The sequence below is a fragment of the Ammospiza nelsoni genome, chromosome 15, assembly GCF_027579445.1.
Source record: "Ammospiza nelsoni isolate bAmmNel1 chromosome 15, bAmmNel1.pri, whole genome shotgun sequence".
Taxonomy (NCBI): Eukaryota; Metazoa; Chordata; class Aves; order Passeriformes; family Passerellidae; genus Ammospiza; species Ammospiza nelsoni.
Genome location: NC_080647.1, coordinates 11,947,551 through 11,974,466, shown reverse-complemented (window position 1 = coordinate 11,974,466; position 26,916 = coordinate 11,947,551). Strand labels below are relative to the sequence as shown.

At 47.0% G+C, this 26,916-nt stretch overlaps 1 protein-coding gene across 2 annotated transcripts; it reads right to left on the bottom strand.

Annotated features, from left to right (window-relative positions):
- Positions 1-25,079, bottom strand: RNF128 (ring finger protein 128). 2 transcript variants are annotated; one of them, XM_059482911.1, is made up of 7 exons: positions 24,524-25,079; positions 11,256-11,503; positions 7,235-7,306; positions 6,575-6,657; positions 3,915-4,011; positions 2,941-3,118; positions 1-1,557 (listed from the first exon to the last, which is right to left on the bottom strand). In XM_059482911.1, the coding sequence occupies exons 1-7, from the start codon at positions 25,077-25,079 to the stop codon at positions 1,421-1,423; spliced, it is 1,371 nt and encodes a 456-aa protein (XP_059338894.1). In that variant the 3' UTR covers positions 1-1,420. The 2 variants fall into 2 exon arrangements, with proteins under 2 accessions (XP_059338894.1, XP_059338895.1); XM_059482912.1 differs by lacking the exon at positions 24,524-25,079 and adding an exon at positions 21,247-21,685.
- Positions 25,080-26,916: the final 1,837 nt, after the last annotated feature.

The window sequence follows — 26,916 nt, the reverse complement described above, 5'->3', positions numbered from 1 at the left end:
CAGGTAACTAGCACTCCTCATTCCAATTACTTTGAGCAAACACTGCTTCTATTTGGCCTCACAAAAGGATGTGTTTCAAGGTTGTGAGACAGGGCAAATTCAGCATCTGCTTCCATGAGAGCTGATAATATTTTATGTCAGTCGGGATCATCAAAAATAGTGTTTTATTTACATTTACATTTTCATATTCAAATTCAATACAAATTATGAAATATTTACAACCATTTCATTTGTACTATAGCTAAGAAAATGCATTGCTTTCCTCCCCCAGATTCTTAAGTTATTTATCGGAGGCTCTAAGACAAAATCCTACTAAACAATAGAAACTAGTCAAAGATGCAGAGGTAAAAAAATAAAGTGCATTTAGAAGATGTCCTTCCCTGGACAAGCCAAGTCAGTTGTATTGAGGCACCCAGTGTTCCTACTTGACCCCATCTCAACTCCACAGAGGACAGACAGCTTCTCCAGCTCTCTGTTGCACTCACAGGACATCAGCTCTCCCTGCAGCTTGTGCACTTGAGCAAGACAATGTACAGCAACAGTCAGCATTTTTCAGAGACTGGATCATTTCTGAGCAAAACACAGCAGATCCTTTCATAAGAACTATCTTCTCATCTTCAGCTGAGTCTTTCCTGAAGTCATCCCAGACTCCCACAAAGCCAGGACTCTGCCACATTGCTGGTGCTAGAGATGGTCACAGCTCCTCAAATCACTTGAGGATCTTTCAGACTGACAAACTAACGAGGTTTGAAAAGTTCCTGCAGTTGTTCCCTTTACAGTAAGTGAGATTTGGCCTGTCAGCTTTCAGCTCCCTTTTCTTCCCCTTTAGGAATGTGTGGTTGGCAGGCTGGAGTTGAGAGGTAGAGAATCAGTCGGTTACTAGAGAACCAAAGACACTGTGGACAAAATCCAGTTTGACAAGCATTAGTTTGCACTTTCTCCTATCAAAATAGTGCACTGAAACATTAAATACCATGTTGCTTTAAACAAAACTGTCTCATAAATAAGTATCAGAACAATCAAAATAAATTTGTTGACAATGAAAATCCACTTGAATGAAAATAACAAACAACAAAAAACCCAACTCAAAACAATTCCCAGTGGAGACAACTAGGAAATGTAAAAAATCTTCTCACTTAAACACGGTAGAGAAGCTTTGCTGAAGATGGAATTTTTGTTTTAGTTAAAATCTGCTGGTTTTCTTTATGTTTAAGACAGCTTTATCTGGAGAGTGTTAAGACTCCTGTGGGAAATACAGTTTTAAGAAAGGCAAACCATACAATTACAATTTGGACAGGTCTATTTATCTAAACATTGCCAATGCAGTATTTTCTGCAGCAGTCTTGCAACTTTTGGTTTATATGGAATGGCAGTAGGCAGCTCCTTGCAGAAGGCTTGCACCACGTGGCTGGGCATGTTCTTAGGACGTGGCTTCATGAGCAACTCTGCTTTCAGAAACTTGTGTTTCATCTCCCTCAAAACCTGGGTTGTCACCACGTGAAAGGACAGTCACAGTGGAGGGCTGGGGTTCTTCACTCACAGGATGTGTGTTGTCACCTGTCCAGAAGAAAACCAAGCCAAGACAGGTTAAAAAGTGCCCCAGCCAAGTGTTACCATCCTAAAGCAAACCACACAAACTTGATTTGCACAAGCTCAAAAAACTGCATTTTCCTGCAGCGATGGAAATCCAAGGCCATGCTCCAACCACCTCTCTCCTGCTATCCTTTGTTAGTTTGGGAGCCCATTCTTGCCACTGCCTGTCCTTTCTGGAGAAGCCTGCTCAGCTCAGTAGTGCTGAGCAAGCTGAAATTGTGTGCATAAGCCACAGAATCCAACTAGGAGGATATTAGCTGCTCTTGTATCTTCAGGCTGCTGAAGGCAGGCACCAAAAACAACTCCTAGAGACCAGGCTCAGGATAAACTGAGGGGAACCTGTGCTGACTTGGAGAAGGCCTTCTCCCTGTAGACTAACCTTGTCTGGCTGATGTCCCTGTGTGTCCTTCCCATTTCAGGTGAGAATGACCCATGTCATGTAATGGCCCAGCATGCCCTGAGTTGTTTAGAGGGATGCAATTTCAACTTCTGATGTTTAGGTCAAAGGAAGTGTCCTCTTCCCTACTGGGTGCTTCAACAGGGCACTCCCAAACACACACCATTGCTGTAGCAACACGTCCTGCAGGAGACAGGCAGCAAATCCCAAATTTTCCCACCAGCTAGGCTTCCCATGGGAAATGGAGCATCCCGTTCCTAAGGCCGTGCCACAATTCAGGGGATGGTTACTTTCCTTTGTTTACCTGCAACCTTTTAATTTTTAAAGCCAAGAACAACACTGAGTACATGTGTGTGTGTGTGTGTGTGTGTAAAGCTGAGCACTAAAAAGACATTTCCAATTTGTTTGATCTTGTTCAAAAAGGTAAAGTATTTGGAAAATCTGATATTCTTCACAAATTAACACTCTCTGTAGCCAAGGATGACTCAGCCTTGGCAAATCTGAAATTCAATTGAAGTATCTGTCTTCTCTATCTTGCACCATCTAAGCTAGAGCAAGAGTGACTCCCCACAAGTTTTTTGTAAGTAACTACTTAAAACAGACAGATCTAGTAGCAAAGCAACACTCACTCATCCAAATGAAATCTCTAAGAGACAAAGGGACAAGGAACATCTTCGGAAAAATCTCTTTGCTCTTGACATAGTAAGCCTCTGACTTTGAACTATTCTTCCATAGACTTTGGCTTTTAATTCACATTAAAGTTGTGTTTCATTTGAAAACAAAGACCAAGTATCAGAGCTAAGGGCTAAAACAAAAGGGAAGACTAAGATAACCCTGAAAAACAAAGTATTCAAGCCCTGTGAGATGCTATGAAGGCAACTCCCCCTAACTCACAGCCTAAGCAGCCAAGTGCAAATGATGTAGCAAGGCAGATGAAAGAGCAGACATACTTTCTGATGGTGCCTGTGCCTCCTGAGCAGATTCATCTGGTCCCTGTACAGAATCATATCCAGATGATGCTGTTTCACTAAGGTTGTCCTCTTCATTAACTACAGTGACAGTGGATAGAGGTCTTTGGCCACTGGATCCTGAGGCTTGCACAGGCTCAGAGCGTGGTTCTACATCCATCTATGTGAAAAAAAGAGAAAATGGTCAAATTACTACTTGACAGGAGGGTGCATCTTTCTGGGAGAACAATGCCTGCAAGGACTGAGTCCAGAGCACTTTTACACAGAGAGAAAAATGTGAAATGGAATAAAAGCCCTGCTGTAATCAGAGGGGAAATCCAGTTACTGCTGATTGAGTGGGAAGCTCAGACACAGCTTCTGCATTTTTACCCAGTATCAGCAAAAGGCTTCCTTCCACTCTCAGTGCAGATATCTGCCCCTCCAGATAAATGCTGGCTCACAGTTTAACTGGTCCAGGAAGCATCAGGCACTGGCAACAGCATCTTCCTCTGGCACTTGCAACAATGAGCAATTACAGAGCAAATCAAACTCCTGATGTATCCTAGGAAGTAATGCAGTTCCAGAAATGTCATACCTGCTAATACATTCACTTTTCACGGGTTCTGGGTACTGAGCAACTAAGAGAAGCTGGTTTCAGGGACAGTATGAGTTGTCAAAGCCTGCCTGGAGATTTGAGAAACACCCTTAGCTGTGAGCACAAGAGTTAACAGCAATTTTCCCATCAGGCATGAGTCAGCTCTGGCTGACATTCTGCCCAAGCCTTTAGGTGACACCAACTCACCAGGTCAGCTGCAGGCTTCCCTAAAAGGGACACCACAATTACTCCTACAGCATCTGGCCACAGACATGGCACGCCTGTGCCCCTCTAGAGACAGCATGAAAAAGCTGAAGGAGTGACACAACCGCAGTGTAACACTGCAACTGGCAGCTGCCACCATGGCAGGCTGCTGGCTTACCTCAACACCCAGCACTTTGAGGATGTCACATTTGCACAGAGGACACGTCCCGTGCTCCAGAAGCCAGGGGTCAATGCAGGTCTTGTGGAAGACATGGCTGGGAGAAGAAGGCAGCCAACAGGTTAGGTTTCATTCTAGGAAGATTGCTCATGTGCCAGCTATGAAGGACCCTTTTGTAACACCAAGGATTTATTCCTTCTAGAATGGATGACCTTATTTTGCCACAAGTTTCAGCTGAAAGTTATGGATAGTTGATCTTTCAACCTGTAGCTGGTTTGTGCTTATTAGTACCCCAATACAGCTTCCTATAATTCAGCATTAACATTTTTGCTACACCTCAATAGTCTAAAGCTGTTTTTCCAAAACTGTGTACAATACATTTCCAGCTGATAATTTAAATGATACAGCTATGGACATCTCAGCCTTAGCTTTAAAGTTAACTTCTGTCGTACAGATGTAGACAAAATAGCATTTGTTTCTGTTACAATTACATAGGCAAATCATCTCACAGAGTTATGTCCTGAAGATAAACTGTCCTTCCACCTATTTACTGTGTCTGTGCAACCACTGTGTATTCCAAGTGGATATTTGGCAGGCTGTACACTCAAGAAGGTAAATATAGCTCAGCCATCACAGATGCAAATGTGTGCTTCTATTAAGACACTCAATTCCACAATGGGTTTAAATTAGGCCACAGATTTAGGAGGATGACTTGAAATCCTATGATCTGCCTGATCACTCAGCCTGAATAGAAACAGCAAGGCAAACAATCACTGCTCAGTATTAATCAACCCTATTATGAGGTAAGTGCAAAGATCCAGTGCTCAGCAGCCACACTCCAGCAGGATCCAAGGATTCTCCAATTCAGCTCACACCACTGGCACTTCCTTCCAGCTGCACCCACGTCATTTTTGGTATAAAACCTGAAACTTTCCTAATGCCTGACTATTTTAAGTCCTTGAACTTAATACTGGACTTGTGTACCTCTGCAACTACAAATGCCTTCAGTTTGACTCTCTGGGCAAGAATGCCCTTGGCAAATACCCACACCCCAGGGACTCAGATACCATCAATGTGATTCATAGGAACATTCCTTTGATTGGTTCTTTCACAGATACAGTTAAATGCTTCCAGCAAGTAGGGTCTCAGTGTTGAGGTCAACCACAAAAATCAAGCATGTTCTTGCAGTAAATATTAGTTTATCTCTCACATGAGGGAAAATTTAATATGGTTGATACTGGCAGATATCACCACTCGTGAAGATTATCAAGTCCATAAGTAATTTTAAGCTAGCATGCCTCTGAGAGCTGCATTTGGGCCACAGAGGAAGGAAACATCACAAATGTATGTAAAAGCAGTCTCAAGAGGAAATGCAGCAAATTTGTGTACAAAGAACACAATCAAAAGATGTTACTCCACTCTTACCCAAATAAGTCATGCATTGTTTGCAGGTTCATGCCAAGATTAGAAGGGTTTATAGGGAAATAATGAGAAGTCAGGTCTCCTATCAGGCAAAGTGTCTGGAGCCTGTCTACAAGTTTCTGTACTCAAGGCACTTAGTCCGTTACTAAACAAAATTACCTATGAGCATAAACATGACAAGACAACTGGATAATCATTAACATACACACCTGAAAGGTTATTAAGTTTTGGGGTTTTTTTAAAGTACTAAGCATTACATCAAGGGAGTTGGTTGATAACACCTTAGCAGACCAACTTTGTATTACCAAAACAGCTTAGAGGTTACCTACAGCTTGTGAGCAGAGAAAGCCTTTGCAAAGCTGTAACCTGGTGCACAGGTAACTGCAGCTGAGATTTGCCAGTGTTTGACAGCACTGCTCAGCACACAACAGCAGCTACCCATTTTTCTATTCTTCATAACTTCATTTCTTACAAAATTTCCATCAAAATGTTTTCAAGTACTTTCTGTAACCCTCCCTGAGGGTCATGACACCTCTTCCTTTGCACAATTCCAGCAATTTCATGTGGCAGCCCTCTGATTTTAGAGGCTTGGCCAGAGCAGTCCCAGCCAGCAGGCACAGAGGGAAATCCCACAGAACAAGTTTCCTTAAGTCCTGGGGCAGCTTCATTGCTCACCTTAGGAGCAATCACATTAAAGCCTTAGTGCTTCACTACTGGGCTTCCACAGCAGCACAGCAGTGAGGTACAACAGGAGAGAACTGTAGAGAAATAAACTGCTATAGCTCTATTTGTGTCTCTGTTTCAGAGGATGCACACAAGAATAGAAATGCTTTCTTCTAAACTACAAAAGCCAGCATGTTTTAACAAATTTAGCAGAAACGCAACCCTCTAGTAAACAGTAATGTAAGGGACAAGAAACAGGCAACATTTTGCCAATTACCTGCAAGTTAGTGGTAACATTCTGATACACCAGCAAAGGAAGAAATCCTTAAATAGTCCTGGCATCTCACTGAGGGACACTGTGGCCTGCCAAGTTATGTGTGTCACTCCACTCACAGGAGAAGTGATGAACACAGACCATGGGGGCACACTGCAATTGTGTATTCACACTGTTTCTGTTGTTCAAAACATTGTTTTGATAGATATTCAAGAATTCTCACTGTACAACAACTTGAGGAAAGCTTGTTAACAAACATGGCAGAATTTTGGATAAAGGGCCAGCCTGGAAGACAACTTACTTGCAAGTCAGAACACGCATCACATCATTTGGCTTGTACTGCTCAAAGCACACGACACAGGAATCTCCATCTGGACCAGTTTCCTAAAACAGTGAAATGAAGTTACAGCTTTAACACACTTTGAAAGCTTCCTCTGAACTCCAGTCAGATTTACTTTATGAAGGGGGCTAGCTAGAGTCATCCACGATGCTCCCAAATACAATCTTACATAAACACACTTCGTGGATTACTCAGAGTCAAGCTGACACTTCAAAAGAAGCACTGAAAGCTTAAACCCATGGTTTAGAATTCCAGCTGAAACTGTTATTGGATTACTGGAGGCAGCAGTGTAGAGGTTTAGAAACTGCTGCCTCCAGTTTTAGTTACAAGAAGAGCTAGGGAAGCTGATTAGATTCTAGTTTATGTTTAAGCCTTCATGCCAGCAAATTAGGTCCTCTCACATTAGCAAGACTACAAGCAAGCAGCTAACAAAAAAACCTGATTTATATTGAATAGAAGTTTTGAGGCCTGGAAAAGGACCTGGTCTGAAGGAGGAACTGTGTCTGGCACCAAGACTTACAGGCTCAGAGAGGCCTCTGCCTCCTGCTCCAGTGCTAGGGAGCTGCCCAGGTTTCATGCCAGGCTGTGCTGAATGCAGGGGGGTCACAGGGTCAGTCCTACCTTGTCCCCTTCCTTCAGGGTGCGCAGCTGCATCTGCTCAATGGCCTTCTTGGCCCTGGCCCTCAGCCGCCGCTGTGACACAAAGCAGTCCTGGTCAGACACTGCCATCCCACTGTTCATTTACTAATACTTACCCAGGTGCCCACTGCAAGCAGTTTAAAAACCCAGATGTTATCACAATAAGCCAAGTAAGCATGACCATACTGTTTGAACTCAACATGAAATGGAGTTTTGGGACATACTGATGCAGTTCCTGACTGGATGACACACCAGACACACATTTATGTCTTCTTGGTTGTAGCTAACCTTTGTGACAAAGCACAGGAATTATAAGTGTTTTTTAGTTTGAGAAGATGCAAGATAATACCTTGATCACTTAGACCCAGCCAAAACAAACTGAAGCTTTCAAACTGACTTGGAATAGACAACTAAACATGGAGTTCAACAATCAATTGTTTATGTTATGCTCACCTTAGGACACCTTCCTGCCACAATCATTCTGAGGAAAGGTGAAAGATTCTTTGCCAATCAGCCCACTCAGCACCATACACCCTGAACTGCTCCTCTGCTCCCACTGCTTTACAGCTTGCCTGGCAACTGCTGCTGCCCAGCTGTCACTGCAGCACCTGGGGTTAGCCCAGAGCCGAGCTCTGTGTAAGGGTCACAGGTTGGCGTTCCTGACTCCAAGAATGGGACTGTCCTCTCCCTGCCTGGTGCACCTCAGCAGCTCTGGCAGTGCCATCCCCAGCACAGCACTAACGTCAGGGACAGACACGACTCGAGTTTTGCAGTTAACCAAAAAGCCTCTTTCCAATTCCACTGCTCCATGCAGGAGCCCCACACTGCTGCCTTTCCAGCATTCCATCTCCTTGGGCATTTTAGCTGTTACAGGAAACTTTGCCATGCACTTTTCCAAGTTCAGTACTGGTGTCACAAGTACAGAAGGACAAGTGGGACAAGGGCTTTGGCTGACACCAAACAATCTTGCAAGGACTGGCCATTCAAGTCTGCACAAGATTCCTTGTGCAGTTAATAGCAAACAAGTTGATTTATACATCCCCCTGGGAACCTGTCAAATATCCTAGCACAAAATGAGCTACTTTTGAATTAGTATTGGTTTTAGGAGTTTAATAGCTAGCAGCTACTAACAACTATCAAGGAAGAGACACATACAATCCAAAGGTGAGGGATGCAGACATGCACATTTGTTTAAACAAGAACTACTGAGGTTTTCCTGCAAGCTTGTGAAGTTCTGCTGAAGGCATCAATATATGTTTCTGTATGTCACTTATAGTTAACTTTGAAATGATGTTGCCCTTGTCAAGGTTTGAGGCTGAAGCCACAGGAGCAGCAGCCACATATTGCTGCTTGCTGAGGGCCCCAAAAGTCTGAGCAGCAAACGTGGAAACATCAACTGAGCAGGAATGCAGCAATGCAAGCACTTCTCATACATGGCCAGCACTGTCACCGCCACTTGTTATTAACTGAAAATGAAACTTTCTAGGAATGTACTCCCTCAGACAATATCTCATCTACACATCTATGTCAGGCCAAGCATATTAGACAGGACCCAACTGGCTGCACTGTTAATAATTTACTTGAAACAATATTTTAAGTTTTGCATGGGCACCAGTTTAATTGCTCCTCGTTAAATGCATCAATGACAAAGTCACCTTTAACATTGATTTTGGCAAGAACACAGCAGAACACCCCTCCAGGGGATGGAGAAAGGTTGCAGAAGAAGCTTTATGTGGAATAGTCTACCAGGATATTTGAGCTTGGAATGTCAAAGCATTTTGTGAAGCCAGGTTTTTCAAGAGAATGTGAAACATGAATTATATTAAAACTATAAAATCCCCAACACAGAAAAAGCTAGAAAAAAAAAGCTAAGTTGAGGAAATAGAATCACGATATTACAAAACAGGTCAGGTCCCAACTCTTAACAGGCTCTGGCAGGTAGAAGTGGTGAGGTATCCAAATGGGAAAATTAGGTTTGGAGTCACTCAGTCCTAAGTCTTCCTTGTTCAAGCTGCCAATTTCACCTCCAGCCCTTTCTGCACAAGGGTGCCTTCCTGGCAGCCTGGGAGCATGGCCATGGCACTGCAGACCAGGCAGCTCTGAGGAGGTTGGGAACTCCTGCTTTTCTCCTGTCAGCTAAGGAAGTTCTACCCCACAGGCGGCTATTGCCATTGAAGCAGTTTTGAATTGTTGGAAAGTTGAGCAATTTGCCTCCTCCAAAGCCATTAACTAGGTAATTTCTCAGCTGCAACATCTAATCTTTATGAAATCAAAGGAAGCAAAGACTTGAGCTGAAATTAGAAACCAGGCCACAGATAACATCATGGGTCATTTTGCTCTATTAAGAAAGGTTACTATATTGAGAACTGAATTTGTCAGTACTCCACTGACTAGAAAGGTAGAAAGCCACCTACCACATTTGCCTCAATTCTCCACCTTCCTGCTACTGACCTCCCAATGCAGGAAGAAACTGCAGAGGGGGAGACTGGAATTTCAGGCCCAGAAGGAAAGAGGCATTCAAGAAGGAACCAGCAGGTTGCACAGTGTAGCTTGCTCAAGAGGAAAGAATTGCTCTGGTTTAACTGTTGGGTTAGGACAGATGTACTACCAAACTTCTCTTTTCACTTGGATCAGAAGCTGACATGACTGGCTTTTCTCAATATTCACTCAGGTCCAAGCACAGGGCTGCATGGTGACAGGAAAGCCACCAAGATGTACCACACAAGCCAGGAGGTTGTTTGACTAATATTCAGTATTCCTGGAGCCAAAGCACTTAGAACTCTCAAACTCTGATCTACACTAAAATCCAGTCAGCAGCTAATAGGGCACATGGAAGCATCACCTTTTTCTAGTTCACCTGAACTAACAGGCATTTTCCTGTTGTTCTTTCCTTACCTAATCACTGTGAGGGCAGTCTGAGAAGTCAGGGTATAAACACAATTGAAAACAATTCTGGATTGTCTTTGAGTTTCACTTTGACAGAACAGTATATTTTTACACCCTGACAGTAGAGAAGGTTTCTTGTACTCTTATACTCCACAAAGCACTTCTTGGGGCTCCTTGATTTCAGTTCTGCTGAAATCATCTGGAACTGGCATGTCATTTATCAATGCTATTTTTTCAATCTGCAGCAAGCTGCTTGTGCACATGGAACCCAAGACTGCTAGCCAAGCAGACTGGATTTTGCCAGACCCAGCTACCACTGAGGCATTAATAACATCTGCAGTTTCTTGAAAGCCTTATAGCTCACAACTGCACTCTTAAGTACCTTCAAAGGAGGAAACATTTACATGTGATTTAATGAACAGTGCATAGGGCACCCAGATCTTCCTGCTCAGATTTGTTTAGCATTGTTAAACAGAGCTGTGAGACTAGGATAGATGGCAGGGTATTGAAGGAGGGGATTCATCGGCAGGAGACTGCATCTCTGTCCACAAATGTCAGCAAGAGAACAGCATCAGCTTAGAGACAACTCCACACTTCATCCAGGAATGGCAATGCTACATCTCACAGGCAGATGACAACTCCCAATATTTCCAACCCTGAGTCTGCCACTGTAATTCTCAGAAAGCTTTCAGTCAGAAAGCAGCTTTCAACAAGCAGCAGCCTCCCAACCTGTAGCTAAAGTCATGCCCCATTTTGTAGACACACTTGCAGTTGTGTCTCCTGTTATGGCAAGCACATAGGCAGTGCTGTGTGGGAAGGATGAGGGTCAGCTAAAGGCAGTTTAGCTCTCTCACAGCCCCCACTACATCAGCATTAGGGCTACACTGCAGTTCAGGGAGTATTTGTAGGAAACACAGTTAGCTGAGCACAAACTTTTCTCCATGCAATTTACTCTTGGCTGCTCTTTAGGAAAGTTTTAAGCTGAGCAAAGATGCATCTCTTAGCATTTTAAAGATCACACAAATTCAGTAATTTTGGTACTTAACCAAAACTTACAAACCTCAAGATCCACACCATGGAGGGGTGGGGGTATAAAGAAACAGCAGCACAAACTCACCTGCTCCCTGGACTGGGCCCTGGCCATGATGAGCCTCCGGGCAGAGTAAGAGACATAGCAGCCCACAGTTGCTGCTGCCACCACAAAGAAGGACACAGAGATGAAGAGGATGGTGAAGATGTTCATGGACAGGCTGCGCTTTTTGCCCACTTCGATGACCATGGAGACCCTCAGGCCGCTCTGGATCCGCCGCAGGATCTCCATGCCCTTCAGGTTGCCAATCATGATTGCCACAATCTTCTCAGCACCTGCAGAGAAGGGGAAGCCATGCTCAGTTCCCAGCTGTTGGAAAAGGGGCATTGTCTTAGATGTCCTGCTACAAGTGCTAAAGAAATGGCTGTGGGAAGCTTCTAAATAGTATTTATAGATTCAATATGAACCAATGGAACAAGTGTCACCACTGTGTGTTTGTCCAGCTGAAAGTGCATGCCATTACCTGTGAGCATAAGTGAACCATGTTTAGGATTCATTCCTCTCCACAGCATTCCTCACTCCTATATAGGATACAGACTGTCCTATTTTAGACACAACACTTTGGTGATTTACATTTTAACATGCCTTTGAACTACATGAAGTTAAAAATAAATCCTCTGCAGAGTAAGGTCACTGAGGATTGTGATATCTGTGTAGGGATTGCTTCCTGTAATGGATCCAACTCCCTCCTGCTGCTTCTTAGCACCTCTTCTCTAAATTTGACAGTACTTTTGAGTACTTCCCCAGACACTGAGCAATCAAAGACATAGATCACCCTTCACTTCTCTATTTTCAGCAGCAATAGAGAAATTACTGAGGGAAATTACACTGTGAAGTCTAAGTGTTTTTATGAGTTTCTACTGAGAATCAGAGGGAAGCAAATATGAAGGGAGATGTGCTCCACTTTTAAACAGTTGGGGGCAAGATACCAAATGCCATCCTGATTTTAACAACAGGTTTTATTGGCTTAATTGAACACCACAGCAAGTCAAAGGAGCCAAGGTGTTTATGGTAGGAAGAAATTTCAAGCAACTCCAGTCAAGCACAGACCAGAGCAAACTGGTTTCCTCTCAGTGACATGCAAGGGCTTGAGGACACTTGATACCATTTGCAGAAGCATTAGAAAGTCCCAATATAACAGAGAGGCTCTTAAGAGGGGAAAAAAAAAGGGAGATGAGTAAATTATCACTGCTCTCCCAAAACTAAGTACAAGAAAAGCAGATTTGAGACCAGCTAATCAGGAGTCTCACTGCATTAAATCATCACCTGCAAAACATTCATAATAGACATTGCATGGGGAAGAATAAAGACTTATTATAATACAAAGTGCTATTTTTAGCTAACCCCCTGGCCAAACACTCTTTAATGGGAAGACCAATTGTTTTCCCTCTGCTGAGTTACTCAAGTTATTTCCCTCTGCTGAAAGTTATTCAATTTTCAGCTACCAAAAAACCCTAGGATTGGTGTTAAACCACAAAGGCTGTCCTTGGAGAAGTGTTTATTAGTTTTCCAGCTTGTTCACACAATGCTTGTGATCCAACACAGCAAGCAACTTTCCTCAGTGGGACAAAACTCATATTTTATTCAGAAAGCTCCTCATAAGGACAACAGCATCACACAGAGAAGAGAAAAAAATAAGTCTACCAGACTGCAGCCACTCTTAAGGATGAACTAGGGCTTATAGATCACATATAAAATGAGCTGGAGGCAGGTGTTAGCAGCAAGCAAAGTCAAAATCTGAAACTTGCTTTTTCATAAGTGTGGAAGAAAGTGTGGAAGAACAGGCTGCAACAATGAGAAAATAAAGAGCCTGTCAAAAAAAAGCAAAAAAAAAAAAACCTATTCCACTGTATTTCTGCACATCTCACAATAAATCTATCTTGTAACCACACATGCACAACACAAGACACAGAGTAGCAATTCCTATTAACGAAATGTCACCATCAGCCTGCAAAACCATTCCAGCTACTAAGCCATCCTCTGTGAAAAAGTTTTACCCTTAAAGAAACAAACACATTCCATTTAAGTTTCAGAGTGCATAGTTCACAAGGACGTTATCAGATGACAGTTTCAGTCCTCACTGACTCTTCTCAACCCCAGAGATTCCAAGCTGCAATTTCAGCTCTGCTTTAGATGAACACATGTGAGCGGCCAGCTGCTGGCCCTGACACTGGCACAAGGGCAGCAGTGAGCGGTCACTTCCCTCAGCACATGTTTGCGACAACTTCTGTGCTTCTGTAACAAAAGCAAGAGGATCACCCCTACCCAATACAGCCTGAGCTGCTGCTTGGGTGCCATTATGACAGGAACTGAAACATGTTATGGTGGCCTTGGGACCAGGCTTGGGCCTGGCCTCAGGCAGGAACAAGGTATTAGAGGGGTGGCAATGCAAGATGTAACCAAAAGTATGTATTCTATTGCCAGCTGTTAAAACAAGAACAATGAAGAAGCCAGCATGCCAAATGCAGCCTCCAGCATTTTGGATCCCATCATGTTTTTCCCCCCAGCTTTCTCAGAGTCTGAAGTTCTGCCTCATCTTTAATCAGACTGAAATTAGGTGCCCACAGTTTTACCAGTATTCCTGCACTCTGTCCAGAGAGCACCCTGTGCAAACAGAGCCTTTGCTATGGCCACACTGTTTCTCCCCAGGACCACCACAGCTCACCCCAGTGCTCCCAGCACTCCATTTGGGAATACCCCCCACCCCATCCTTGCTGCTGGTGGGATCACCAATCCATTTCAACAGCCCAGCTGGCAACCACTTACCCCACCCACTCAGAAAAAGGAGAATGGCAGAAATTACTTTTGATTTTCAATGTTTCGTATATTTAAAAAAAAAAAAAAAAGAAAAAGAAAAAAAATAAGGGAAGTGCAGACTTTGGAGTTTGAATTATCAAAGAATGAACAGGTTCTCCTTAACCACAGCACCAGAGCAGAAATACTATCTGAAGGTTCTTTCAGGAGATCAAATAAAACTCCAGCCTTGGTGCCTGGATCATTGTTTTTATCTGCAAGATATGGTCCTTGCAGCACAGAGCAGTAACAGTTGTGCCTTATGCCAAAGAAGCTAGAGATATTCCCCTGGCACCCCTCCAACCCCTCCATCAGCAGAAAAGGCATTAGGAGCTCAAGCTATCTCCTGTTCTTTAACATGAAAGGCACTGTCAGTTTACACTGCAACCATTTCGTACCAGTTTGGCACACCTGGCTCCTCAGGCATGTAAGAGGAGTATCTGATAGCCTATCTTGCATGTTCAGAAAAAACAAAAATACTGTGTCTTGAACACTGCTTATCTCACTGCACTTGAATAGTAAGGAACGGGATTTCTGGTGGTTATCAAGCAGGCTGGTACAAGCTCACTGCTATCTGTCACTGTAGGAGGAAAAATAAACTAGCAGTGTACACAGGCTGAGCTGGCATTGCCAGCCTTACATAACTCACCTCAGATGACAGGCCAGCACTGTACCAAGCCACCAAGTGTCAGCAGCACTCCCCACTCTGGGACACGAGGGCTCTCCCTGGCCTCAGACACTGAAACCAGACCCTGCAGGCCAGCTCTGCTCCCATCCATGCTACAGTGTGGGTAAAACTAAAGTGCTGACTGCTGTCATCCACAGGAACAAGGCAAAATCCCATCAGGAATGTGCCCATGCCCACAGTCATCCTCCATCCCAGACACTGGCAGAGGAAACACCTTTATTGCCCTGTGATAAGCTCTCCCCTTTGCAGGAGGGGAAGGGGATTGAACTCATAGTTCAGGAGAAAGCAATATAAGCCTGGATAAGCTGACACTGTAGGCTTGTTCCTTCTTCCCCTGCTTTGCATGTTCTGCACAAACATTACCTGGCACCAAGATAAAAGAATAATTTACATTCAGGTTATTTTGCAGTCATTTAAAGCTACAGCCCCCTATGATCTGAACTGCTTGACTGGACTGCCTTTCCCCTCACAACTATTACCTAAGCTTAATTAAATCTACTTTCAGCTTGCTTTACTTGGAATATGGCACTGTGTCTGATCTCTTCCTCCTAAACACAGAAGCCTTTGCACATACAGGGGCAAGCATTCACACAAAATCACGGAATGGCTGGGGTGGGGAGGTACCTCTGGAGATCATCTAGTTCTGTGTCCTGCCAAAGCAGGGTCACCCAGAGCAGGCTGCACAGGGTCACATCCAGACAGGTTTGGAATATCTCCATGAGGGACACTCCACAACCTCTCTGGGCAGTCTGTTCCAGTGCTCAGCCACCTTCACACTAAAGAAGTTTCTCCTCCTATTCAGATGGAGCTTTCTGTGTTTCAGTTTGTGCCCACTGTCCCTTGTCCTGCTCTGGACACCACTGAAGGGCCTGGTCCCATCCTCCTGACACCCACCCTTAACACATTTGTGTGCCCTCATGAGGTCCCCTCTCAGTCTTCTCACCTCCAGCCTAACCAGGCCCAGCTCACTCAACCTCTGGTTGTATGACAGATGCTCCATTCCCTCATCATCTTCACAGGCCTTCTCTGGACTCACTGCAGGTGCTCCATGTCTGAACCCAGGAGCCCAGAACTGCACACAGAACCCCACATGAGGCCTCACCAGGGCCAAGCACAGGGGCAGGGCACCTTCCTCACCTCTTCCCAATGCACCCAGGATCCCATTGGCCTTGTTGGCCACAAGGACACACTGCTGGTCATGGACAGGAGTCCACCAGGGTAGGTGGGGCTTTTTCACAGAGCTGCTTTGCAGCAGATCAGCCCCAGCCTGTATGGGGGTATTCCTCCCCAGGGGCAGACAGCTGCTAAACTTCATTAGTTCCTCTCTGCCCAGCTCTCCAGCCTGTCCAGGCCTCCCTGAATGGCACCACAGTGGAATACTGGAGGTGGAAGCCAACCTGCACTCTATTCACTTTAAATAGTGGTATTATTTGTCAAATGAATCCAACAGCTACCAACCTTTTTTTTCTCCCCCCACCCCTTTGGAGCCTTAAAGTCTTACACAAATGCTCCCATCCCCTAAATCTTAGAATATTTACAACAGTAAATCATGCTCTAAAACAGCAGCCAGGACAGTAACACTTTTCAAGGGCACAGAAATGAATGAGATCTTGTAGGACAGCTCTCTTCACATGCTGTTTGGTCAGTTCCACCTTTCAATCTAGCAAACAGCATCTAAAACCTCCTGGAGAAACAGCAAGCAAAATTCCTAATGAAAATTCTTTGGTGAGTTTACTCAACAGTTTTCAGCAGTTTTGGTTTAGTAAATACATTGCTCACCCTCTCTGAATGAGAATGAGCTCACCACTAATATCCCTGGCTCCCCACATGCTGGTGGCAGCTCAGTGTTCACTGGGAAGAAGTGAGCTTGAGAAAGCTAAAGGCAAAATGATGTAAAGGGCACAGTCTCAGCCAGAAAGCATCTGTCTGTGGAGAGATGACAGGTCACAGTGGACACAGAGGGGAGCTGTGCTGAGCTGACTGCTGTGTGCTCCCCAGCACACTCAAGGCTGGTGGCAAACAAGCGCTGTCATTGTTTTAGCAACACTATGTCCCTCACAATGAAGCCTCTGCCACCACAGCTGTCACTGAGGATTTTAATTCATCCCTTCACATTTCAGCAGCCCAGTAAACCCAAAGTGCAAGGGCACTTCACAGACCTATTCCAGGCCACCTAAGGGATGATGCCTACCCTACAGTTTTCCATGGCACAGAGGTACCTAAATTATACCATAAAGAGCAAGAGCAGGGATCAGAAGCTGTCAATAGCACCAGTTTGTCTCATCCAGTTTCTCAATGCTCCTGCTGTTTGCTCCCCACTGCTGTGCTGGGGGCAGCCCCAGCCACTGTCACACCCCACCATCCCCTGGCTGGGGGAGCAGGGTCAGACCCACGTGCTACAATTGCTTATCTGAATGCCACTGCAGCTGTGACATCAATTTATTCTAAACCAGGCAGCCAGGAGAACCAAACTGAGTTTGAGTGCAGAAAGACAAAGCTCAGCACATTCACATCAAAAAGCCCTTCTCAGAAGCAAAGAACTACAAACTCCAGACACCACAGACTGCAAATGCCATCCAGGCACAGCAGATGCATGCAATGTCCTTCTCAAAAAGGAACTGAAGGAAAGGCTTAATGATGTGCAGAGGCTCATCTGGCCACAGCCAAGGAACATGAGAGAGGAAGTGCCATTAATTAGATCCTCCATCCTCATTCCTCTCCTCAGATGTTCTCAGCACAAATCTTCTCTCACTGCAAGAGGTGTACTATTTGTTTACTCAAGGCTTACAAAGTCTCAGCACAGCCTGCCTTGGGATTTCAATTCTGACTCAATCTTTAACAGTTCTACAGCTCCCATCAGCCTTTCAACACCTTGGCAAAGTTTTAGCTTGTTTCTGAAGATCATAGCTCACAAAAAGCAGTGGAGCACAGCTAGACTCTCCTGCCACACCCTGTTTTCTCCAAGCATATGGAGGTAAGGCTTCACCTCAGTGAAACTCCTGCAGAATAAGTTAAGTAGCAGTACTGCATATTTAACCTTTCCTTCCCCTTTCACCCACTGATGCATGTTTACACTTGAACCAGACCTTGTTAGCCTGATTCACACTGTACTGCTCGAGGCAGAACCATTCAGTTGTGTTCCCCCAGAACAAGGCCTCTGCAGATCAGGTGATGTGCTTCTCCAGTCTAGAGTTACACCATAGGACAGAAAGCAAAGAAAATTACCACAGTTGCTTTCTGACCTGCAAAGAATCCTCCTTCACCAGCTGCAAGGAAATACTGAACAGCAAAGAATGCTTCCCACCATGCCCTCAAGCCAAACCACCCAACAGCCTGGTTCTACCTTAAGGCAAGGTCTACCTTTAACACAAACCAACTCTTGCACTTTTTTCCCCACATGCTGCTGGTTTTCTCCAATCAAATGTCTTTTCCAGAAGGTCAATAGAGATTACAGAGAGGTGCAATTATGAGCACACAGCACTGTACTTTGAAACCCTGCTCAGCCTGACACAGAGCGGTACCATCTTAAAATGTGCACAGTTAAAAACGCAAGTTTGCTAATTGATATGGGTTTGTGCTCATAAACCACAAAGTAAATTTTACTTTGGACTCCATTAAATTCTTCACATTCTGCCTGTTAGAGATGATTAGGCAGGATTTGATCATATCTGATTTGGCTATTCACTGCATTCTGTTGTTTTAATTGCCAGAGTGGTTTGCTTTATTTGGGTAGCTTTTGTTGTTTATTTTTTTTTTTTAAGTTGGCACACCAAAAGGTTATATGCAGCACTGATGCAATGAAGAATTCATCAGACTAAACATGATGATTATAAGAAACAAAGTCTCTGGAAGCAGGATGACTAGGACAAACACTGCTGCAAATACAGGCCCATTTAAGTCTTTAAACAAGAAAGTTGCTTCAAAAGCCAAGTCTGAAGGCCCCAGAAAAAGGCATACTACACTTTTAGATAAGATTCTGTTAATAACTGTGGTTTTGTTGCTACCAAAGTTCTTTAAATGAAAGTGTATTGTGCCATACAGAGCCCACCCAGAGAGATCTTCCTTCTCTGCCAGGCAGCTGACAGCTCCATGCCCCACAGGTTACAGGAGAGCACCAGGGGCTGCTGGTTTAATTCCTCCCACTCGAGCAAAGCCATCTCCTGCTACTTCCCACTGCCTCAGCTTGGAGGAAGCATCTGGCCTTGCCTGGTTTCTCTTGATGGCATATGGCCCCAGCCAGAGCAGAAATGCAGCCAAGTAGGAAACCCAGACTGCAAAGTCACCAGCAGCACAGCCACAGCCACTGCAGACGTGGTGGGAGGTGTGGTTGCAAAAAGCCCATTCTTTAATGGGCACGGCCACCTTCCCCCTGGCCCAGGAGAGTCAGAGCAGCCAATGCCACAAGGAGGGCAGGAGAGGGGAGCCATCCCAAAGCACAGCCCAGCAAAGGGCACTGTGACCAGCTCCTGCCTCCTGGGTCTGAGGGGCAGTGCTGGAGCTCATCAGCATTGCACAGGGGATACCCTGCACTGGCAAACCCAATGAGGCTGATGACTTGCAGCCAGCTCCAGCCTGGCCATGCCGTGTTCACAGCCTGCAGTGTTTGTCCAGTTTGACCAGAGAGCCCCCAGCAGGGGCAGAGGCAGGGCTGGCACAGGCACAGCTGTCACCAAAGCCCTGTGAGCAGGAGGAAGAGCATTGCTGTGGGAAGAGCCAGGAGCAGGGACGTGCAGACAGACACAAGGATGGAAAAAGAACTCACGTCCAGAGAATAACAAAAGGGAGGGCGGAACAGGAAAGAAAGTGAGGGACTAAAACAAAGACAAGCAGTAAAAGCAACAGCAGCAACAAGTTTAGCCCAGGCTTAGCTTAACAATTGTGCTACGACATGGCAAGGAGGAGTCAGGCAGATTAAATCAGTGGTTTGACAGAAGCTGTCTTCTCCAAGGAGTCCCTGTCCTATTTGTCTGCAGCTCAGCTGGGAAGTTTCAACATGCCCTCGAGTCTCCATGCCATCATGCAGGATAATCAGGACAGTTAGAGCCACTCTGACATAAATGCCTCAGCAAAAGCTTAAGGACAGCACAGGAAAGGAGGGAGCTCCTCTTGGAGCAAACCCTGACAGGAGCCCCTGGCTGATGTCGAGAGGCAGCTCCCAGCAAGGTTAGGATGCTGTGGGTGTCCCAGCAGCCAGGATGGAGGAGGAGCAGGAGCACACAGTCCTTCCCCTCAAGAACAGGTTCAGCAGTGACCCAGCCAGGCCAGCAGTGCCAAGGGAGCTCCTCCAAGAGCTGCAGGATTAGGCAGGCACACAGAACAGGGCTCAGCGCAGGGACGCTCTGTCAGTTCAGCAGGAGGAACTCGCCCAGCAATAGTCAGATCTCAATAGCATTTGTCAGCTGATGATTTGATTACATAAGAAAGCCTTGCCTCAGAAAGGCCAGAGCCAATCCAGACTGTATGTTTTGAATTCTTAAAGCAGAGTAACAACAGTCCTACAGCTCTTTAAGATTGCAAGCTCATTAAGACAGCAAACCTCCAGAGGCAGCTACTGTTTCCTTGTCTCACCAGAACACTTGCCTCCACTGCTAACAGAAATCCTCTCCAAACCTTCAAAGAGGTTTGCTGCAGGGATATAATTATTTTTCAAACCACTCAGAGCTTTAAGATGCAGTATTCATTTTCATTATTCAATTTCTGTCCAGAAAATGAGGCTTCCCAAAGCAGTGTCACTTGACAGAACTTCAACACACCCACAAGGGTGCGTGTCTGTCCAACAGCTGGACAGAGCTACCAAAGCACTCATCCTGTCACACACAGGGCACCAGAAGGCATTTGCACAGCTTTCAGCCTAGGTCTGTTTTTCAGGTATCATTAGCCTAAAACAGCCAAATCTCATTCTTCATTTAAAAGATGGGCAGGTCACAAAAAACCTTCCACTAAGTAGGAGACTTTCTATAGCAAGAGAAGAGGAGCTCTGTTATCAGTCTGCTCAAACTGGAAAACAACCTTTAAAGACCTTCAGCCGCTTGCATTAGAAGAGGCACTTTGCTGCTGAAAACTTACCTACAGAAGAGTCTCGTACTTCACTTATGCCTGAGCTGGTTAGTGTGCAGGGCACAGGGAGAAACAGCACCTGAGCACGGAAACCCAGCCCACTTTACAGCCCAAATCAACTGCACAGTCTCGACAGGCATTAAAAGCCTCCGCATCCATCACCTCTACAGGCTCGGGCCAGAAACCCAGGGCTCGGCCCGGCCAGAGCCCACTCGTCCTCAGCCCCAGATTTCGGACACGGTTACTCATTAATCAGAGAAAAAACAACATCAGCGCCTGAAACAGCACTGGCGAGTCCGGGCAGAAACTCCAGTGGCGCGGGGAGGCAGAGACATTCCCGGCTGCCACCGAGGAGCCGCGGATGTGCGGCCGGGCCGGGCCCCGCTCCCGCAGCCCCCGAAGGAGGGAAGGAGGGACGGGGCCGCTCCCAGCGCGGGGACCCCTCTATCTGCGAGCCCCCCGCCGCCCCCCGGCGCTCACCGTGGTGGGACATGGGCAGCACCTCGTTGCCGGTGCCGCGGTAGTTGTAGATGACGGCGGCGGCGGCGCCGCGCTCGGCGGCCCGGCGGATCTTGTCGGCGAAGGAGCAGCCGCCGCCGCGCTCGATGAGGGCGAGCCAGCGCGGGGAGCCGCCGGCCGGGGGGGCCCCGCTGAAGTTGGTGAGCGCGCTGCAGGCATTGAAGGCGTCGGGGCTGTCGGGCAGCACCAGCAGCCCCTCGGCCGGCTGCAGCGGCGAGTCCAGCCCGTACAGGCCGCTCTCGCCCGCCTCCCAGCCGCTCCGGTTGCGGTCCACGCCGTTCTCCCACGACACGTTCAGCCAGGCGGTCCACGCCGCTGCCGCCGCCGCCCCGCGGGGACCGGGCGGCGGGACGGCGCAAAGCAACGCGGCCAGCGCCAGCAGCGCGGCCCCCGACGGCATCCCAGCACGGCCCGGCCCGGCCGCCCGCCGCCTAAAGCCGCGCCGCGGCTGCCGGGGGAGGAGCGGGGCCGCCCCCGCCGCGGCACGCCCCCGGCACCGCGCGGCACCGAGCACCGCCGTACCACCGCACCGGCGCATCACCGCACGCCTCACGGCACCACCGCACCGCACATGGCACCGCACGGCACCATCGCACCGCACGGCACACCTCACGGCACCACCGCACCGCCCGCCGCCGCGGGAACCCCGCCGGGAACGGGCCCCACCGCTGCCCGGGGAGTGCGGGCCCGGGGCGCTGCGGAGCTGCGGGGGGCGCCTCCGGGCATCCCCCTCGCTGCGCTCTCCCGGGCGCAGCGCGCCACCAACCCGCGTTTCTCCCGAGGGCATGCGGAGGGTCACCCGCCCGGGCCACCTCAGAAGTGACGGCTCCTCCTGACACCACCCTCGGGGGATGGGTGATCCCCGGGTGCCCCAGGGAGGGTGGCTCACCTCCTCCATCACAACCCGGCACAGCGGCCCCGTTCCCCGGCCCGCCCCAGTGCCCGCAGTGGACAGAGCATGGGGCGGGCAGGGGACTCCGGGAGATGCCATCTCCTGATCCTGACACTCCAGAGCGGCCCGAGACACAGCAGCGCCAGCACAAGGTGCTCAGCCGTGAGCCAGCCGGCCTCCAATAGCTGAATTCATGTTTGCCGAACACTCTGTCCTGACTGATGTTATCTTACAAAATACTGGGTAGCACTGCTCCCTCACTGGACTGGCCACTGCTGTCCCAATAATTTGACAGATGCTACAAATCTGCCACTTCAACCAGCAACCCCGTTTTCTAGTTATATATTAGTTGTGTTTGCATCATTATTTCATCTATGGAACTCACAACAGAAAGTCCTGTTTCTCCAGCGCCCTGCTGTTATTTTTGGGGCAGCCACTTTGCATGCACCTTTGCTCCAGCACTTACACACTTTTGCATGGGTGTCCTGCACCAGGCAGTGCAATCAGTGCTGGCAGAGTCATTGCAACCACGAGTGTGAAATGCTGTAGAGCCCTGCCAGGGAATTAACAAAGGAAAATAACATGAGAAAGAACATTTCAAGTTCTTCTTCTCCAGAGAGCCACCCTTTTGACTGAGAGGCCTTGCCTCCTGTCAGCTGCTCTGCGGGAATCACTCCCAGCCCCAGGAGCTTTTCAAACACATCCCAAACAGCCTCAGCACTATGCACAGGCTGGAGCTCTGCGTGAGAGCCCATCACTGAGAAAGGAATATTCCTGGGCAGTGATTACATGGCCCAGGATCAGCTGCTGCCTATGCAAGCACCAACAAAACAAAGTTCACCCCTTTCTCATCCGAGTCAGCACCAGTCAGTTTTTACCCCAGGCTTTGGGCTGATTCTGAGCCTGTGTGACTGATAACCAGCAATGTGTCATCTGTCTGTGGTGCCCATTGCCTTTCCCTCCCCTGTGCTCAGAGCAGCACACTGAGCCTTACACAGCCTAACCCAGCTCAGGTGTGAATCCTCCCTGGGACAGGGTCTTCAGAACCAGCCCACTCCCCCTGCCAGCCACAGGTGCTTCAAAACCAACCCCTCCACCAGCACCTGCCCTGCCAGCACAGCAGCTACAGCTTTTGGCAGGTCAGTAGCCCAAGGACATTGGTTTGGGTTTGCTTCTGCAATAGCAGCATGCAGAGCAAGCAATGCACAGGAGATGAAGCAATGTGCTCAAGATCAATATTGCTTACTAAGTGACCACTTTTGTCCTAACCTAAACAAACCTTCATTTTTCCCTTCCACATCTAAGTAGACAACTTATTTCAACAGCAATAGCTCCAGCTATAATGAGAAGTAAATCCATAAGCAATCAGAGAAACGTGCTTTTGTTTTGAAACCTGTTCCATGTAGGGGCAGAGAAAAACTTAACACACCTGTGAAAACACAACCAAGCTTTATGCACTCAACAGCAGCCAATCTGCTCAAACTCAAATGACTACAAAACTTTAAGGATGTTTAGCTCTAGCATTTTCACTCAGAAAAAACTGAGCCAAAGCCAAAGGTTGGAACCTTCTCAGAATACAAAATTTCTTATAGATCTGGGGATTTTGAGCATAAGGCTGAGTCACAGTCTCTTACACATGCATGCATTACAGTACATCATATGATTAAAAAGCACAAATGAAGAAATGTGAAGAATGCATTGAGAGCAGCCCTGACAAGGACTGGTGATGGAAGGAAGGGTGGTGACTGAGGAGAAGCTCAGCCAGCCCTGCTTGGCTTGGCAGGGAAGCCAGCTGCAAGGGGCAGCAGTCCCTGTGCATCCCAGCCTGGCCAGTGAGGAGTGGGGCAGGTGCCTGGGAGTCCCAGCAGAGCTGGTATGTTTTAAAACCCGCATGCCGGTTGTACCTATTTGAAGCCACATAACTCACACTGAGAACTTCCTTGCTCTCAGAATTAGGAAAAAAAAAAAAAATACAAGATCTATCTTGCAATCTGCACAATCTGCAAAGCACATACCTATGCTGCAGACACCTGCAGGTTCATTTGTGTCCTCTCACCTCAAAAAACACACTGGTGCCTTCAAAACAAACACAAAGTAAAAACCAGGACTCACTTCAGACACTCAGCCCTTTGCCTGCCCTGTACCAATCAGAACGTAGCAGCAGGGTCTTGCTGACTAAGCACTGAAGTCAAGATCAAATTGCATAACATGTTACTTTTCTAACTGAATCTCTTGATCAGAACAGCAATCACCCCCAAACACCCCCGGTTCCTCAGAGCCTGGCTGTGCTGCCCTGACCCCAGCTTCAGGAAAGAAATGTCCGGGTGCCTGCAGCCCTTCACTCACCTTGGTGTGCCATCAGGAGGGTGTTGTTGCCTCTGCCCCGTGAGTTGTAGATCACGGCCGCTGCTGCCCCCCTTCTGGTCGCCACCTGAATTTTTTCAGCAAAACTGCAATTGCCTCTTTCAATCAGGGCTATCCACGGTGCTTCCATGACAGTGAAGGCAGTGTTTCTGTCGCAGGCATAAGGATCAGCATCAGGCATTGGAATGCCCACCACCCCCTGAGCACCGATGTAAGGAGAATTAAAGCCATAGAGGCCACATTCACAGCGCTCAAACAAAGTCCTGTTGCTGGTGCTGTTGAAATAGAATAAACTGAGAGAGGCCAGCACAGAAATTGCCTCTGTAGCGTGGAATGAAATTAAAAAATCCACCAGGAGAAAGAGAAACCAGAACTTCTTGACTTGCTCCATTTCTTCTTCCCAGCAGCAGGAGACGGAGATGTGCAGAGGTATTTTCCGCTGTTGGTGATCACGGAACGCAGCCGAGTCCCAGCGGAACCCGACACCAGCCAGGTGAGCTGGGCAGTGCCAGGTGAGCCCCGGGACACGCCCGCCCATCGCGCGGCAGGAGCGATGTCCTGCGGCCCAGCTTCCTCCTGCTGCTGCTGCTGCTGCACAGCGCCCATCCTCCTCCTCCTCCTCCTCCTCCTCCTGCTCCTCCTGCTCCTGTCCCAGCACGGCACAAAGCCCCCCTCGGGTGATGATGCTTCCCCAGGAGCGCCCGCTCCTGTTTCCACCGAGCGTCCCTGCAGAGGAACAGGTCATCTTTCACGCAGTTACATAAGCCCTCCGTTCTCGCTTCATGGGGAATCTGTGATGCAAATGGCCTTGTTAAGAAGGTCAAAAGCAAAGGGAATGTATTAGCAATTATTAGAAAAATTACCCTTCTTCCAGGCAAGGTTAACCAAGTAATTTCCTACATTTCTCCTTTTCAAATTCTTTCAGTTGCCTACTTGGAGAGGTCCAGCTTGTTCTGGTGCTTTTCATGAGATGTGGAATCATCTACACTGACCTCAAAAACAAACTCCCTCTGTCAGAGCATTTTCACATTCCACATGACTTGAAAGATGTCCACTGAGAGGCTGGAATGATTAACACACAACTCTCCAGTTCTGGCTGCAGGCTCTGGAGATTCCAGGCTTGTATTCCCTAACAATTCCTGGATTCCCTTCATGTCTTCTTAGCATAGAACAGTAACAATGAAAACCTTACTCATGGCACAACCCCCCAGTCCACCAGGAAAATAAAGGATAAGTTGTCAAGTTCTCCAAACCTTGGTCCTGGTTTGCTGCATGCACAGTGTGGAAAGCCAAGAGAAGCTGCAACTTGGGGGTACATCTTGTGACAGGAGCTCGAGCTAGTTCTCCAGAAAAGGGTCTTGAAAAGAGCAAACATCACTGTGGAAAAGATTCTTGGAAAAGCCAAACAGCTTTCCAGACATTAAATGAAAATGGAAAGAAAGAATCCAAGATGTTCACATCTACTATTAATTCCCTTCCTTATATGCTCCCCTTTTCTGTGTTGCATTAGTTCTACATCACAGTAATTCCAAATTATTACCTCAAAGACCCAGGACTTAGCAGCTTTCTACACTCTACAGGATAATTAGCTACACACTGTTTGCCTTCTCCTGTTTTGCTTTGAAAGCAGTGCTGGAGACACCAGACAGCTGCAAATGCAAGATTTCAGAGCACAGTGCTTTGGTCAGCCATGGGCTCTAGACAGGGTTTCACCCTCAGCAGTGACAATCCACAGCAGCACCAAAGGTGATTCCTGGGACATTGTGCAGGGATCAGGACTCCATGTCTGGGCTTAACATGGCAAAGTTCACCTGTCTGACAGGCCTGGGATCCAAACTAGTTGGCTTTTCTAGCTGTGCCAATGAGCAGCAGGAGAAATAAAGCAGCCAGCAGAGAGGGCCTTTGCTCCAGGCTGAAAGTGCTGCATTGGCAGGGAGCAGGCAGACAGACAGAGTGGTGAGATCACAAACACTGCAGCACTTCACGAACTGAAGCCGTATCATATCAAGTCCAGCATAAATCAGGGTGGTGGTGCTCCCCAGATTGGAGTAGTAAAATGTCAAGTTAACTACAAGGACTGGATATTGTCCATCTACATACTGCAGGAGTAATTATCTCTCCTTCCCAGCTTTCATCATGAATATTTCAAATAACACTTGAGCAAAATAAAATTAAATCCTTTAATATCTTTAGCAGATTGTCCATATTCCACATGATTCTGATATTTCTTTCAGAGTCAGGATGTCCTAATATGTAGGATGAAATGTTCAGTGCTACATATTAAATGTACTAAGCAGTTCAATGTGATAACAACCTTTGCTACATTTGTGTGACATCTGCCCAGGGAGAGATCTACTCACAAATCAACTTCTTTT

Coding starts and splice junctions, on each gene's coding strand:
- RNF128 (XM_059482911.1), bottom strand. CDS start 25,079: ATGGGCGGGCGTGTCCCGGGGCTCACCTGGCACTGCCCAGCTCACCTG. Junction 11,504..24,523: donor CCTCCTGATGGCACACCAAG/GTGAGTGAAGGG, acceptor CCTTCTCTGCAG/GTGCTGAGAAGATTGTGGCA. Junction 3,119..3,914: donor TCAAAGTGCTGGGTGTTGAG/GTAAGCCAGCAG, acceptor TTTTTCACATAG/ATGGATGTAGAACCACGCTC.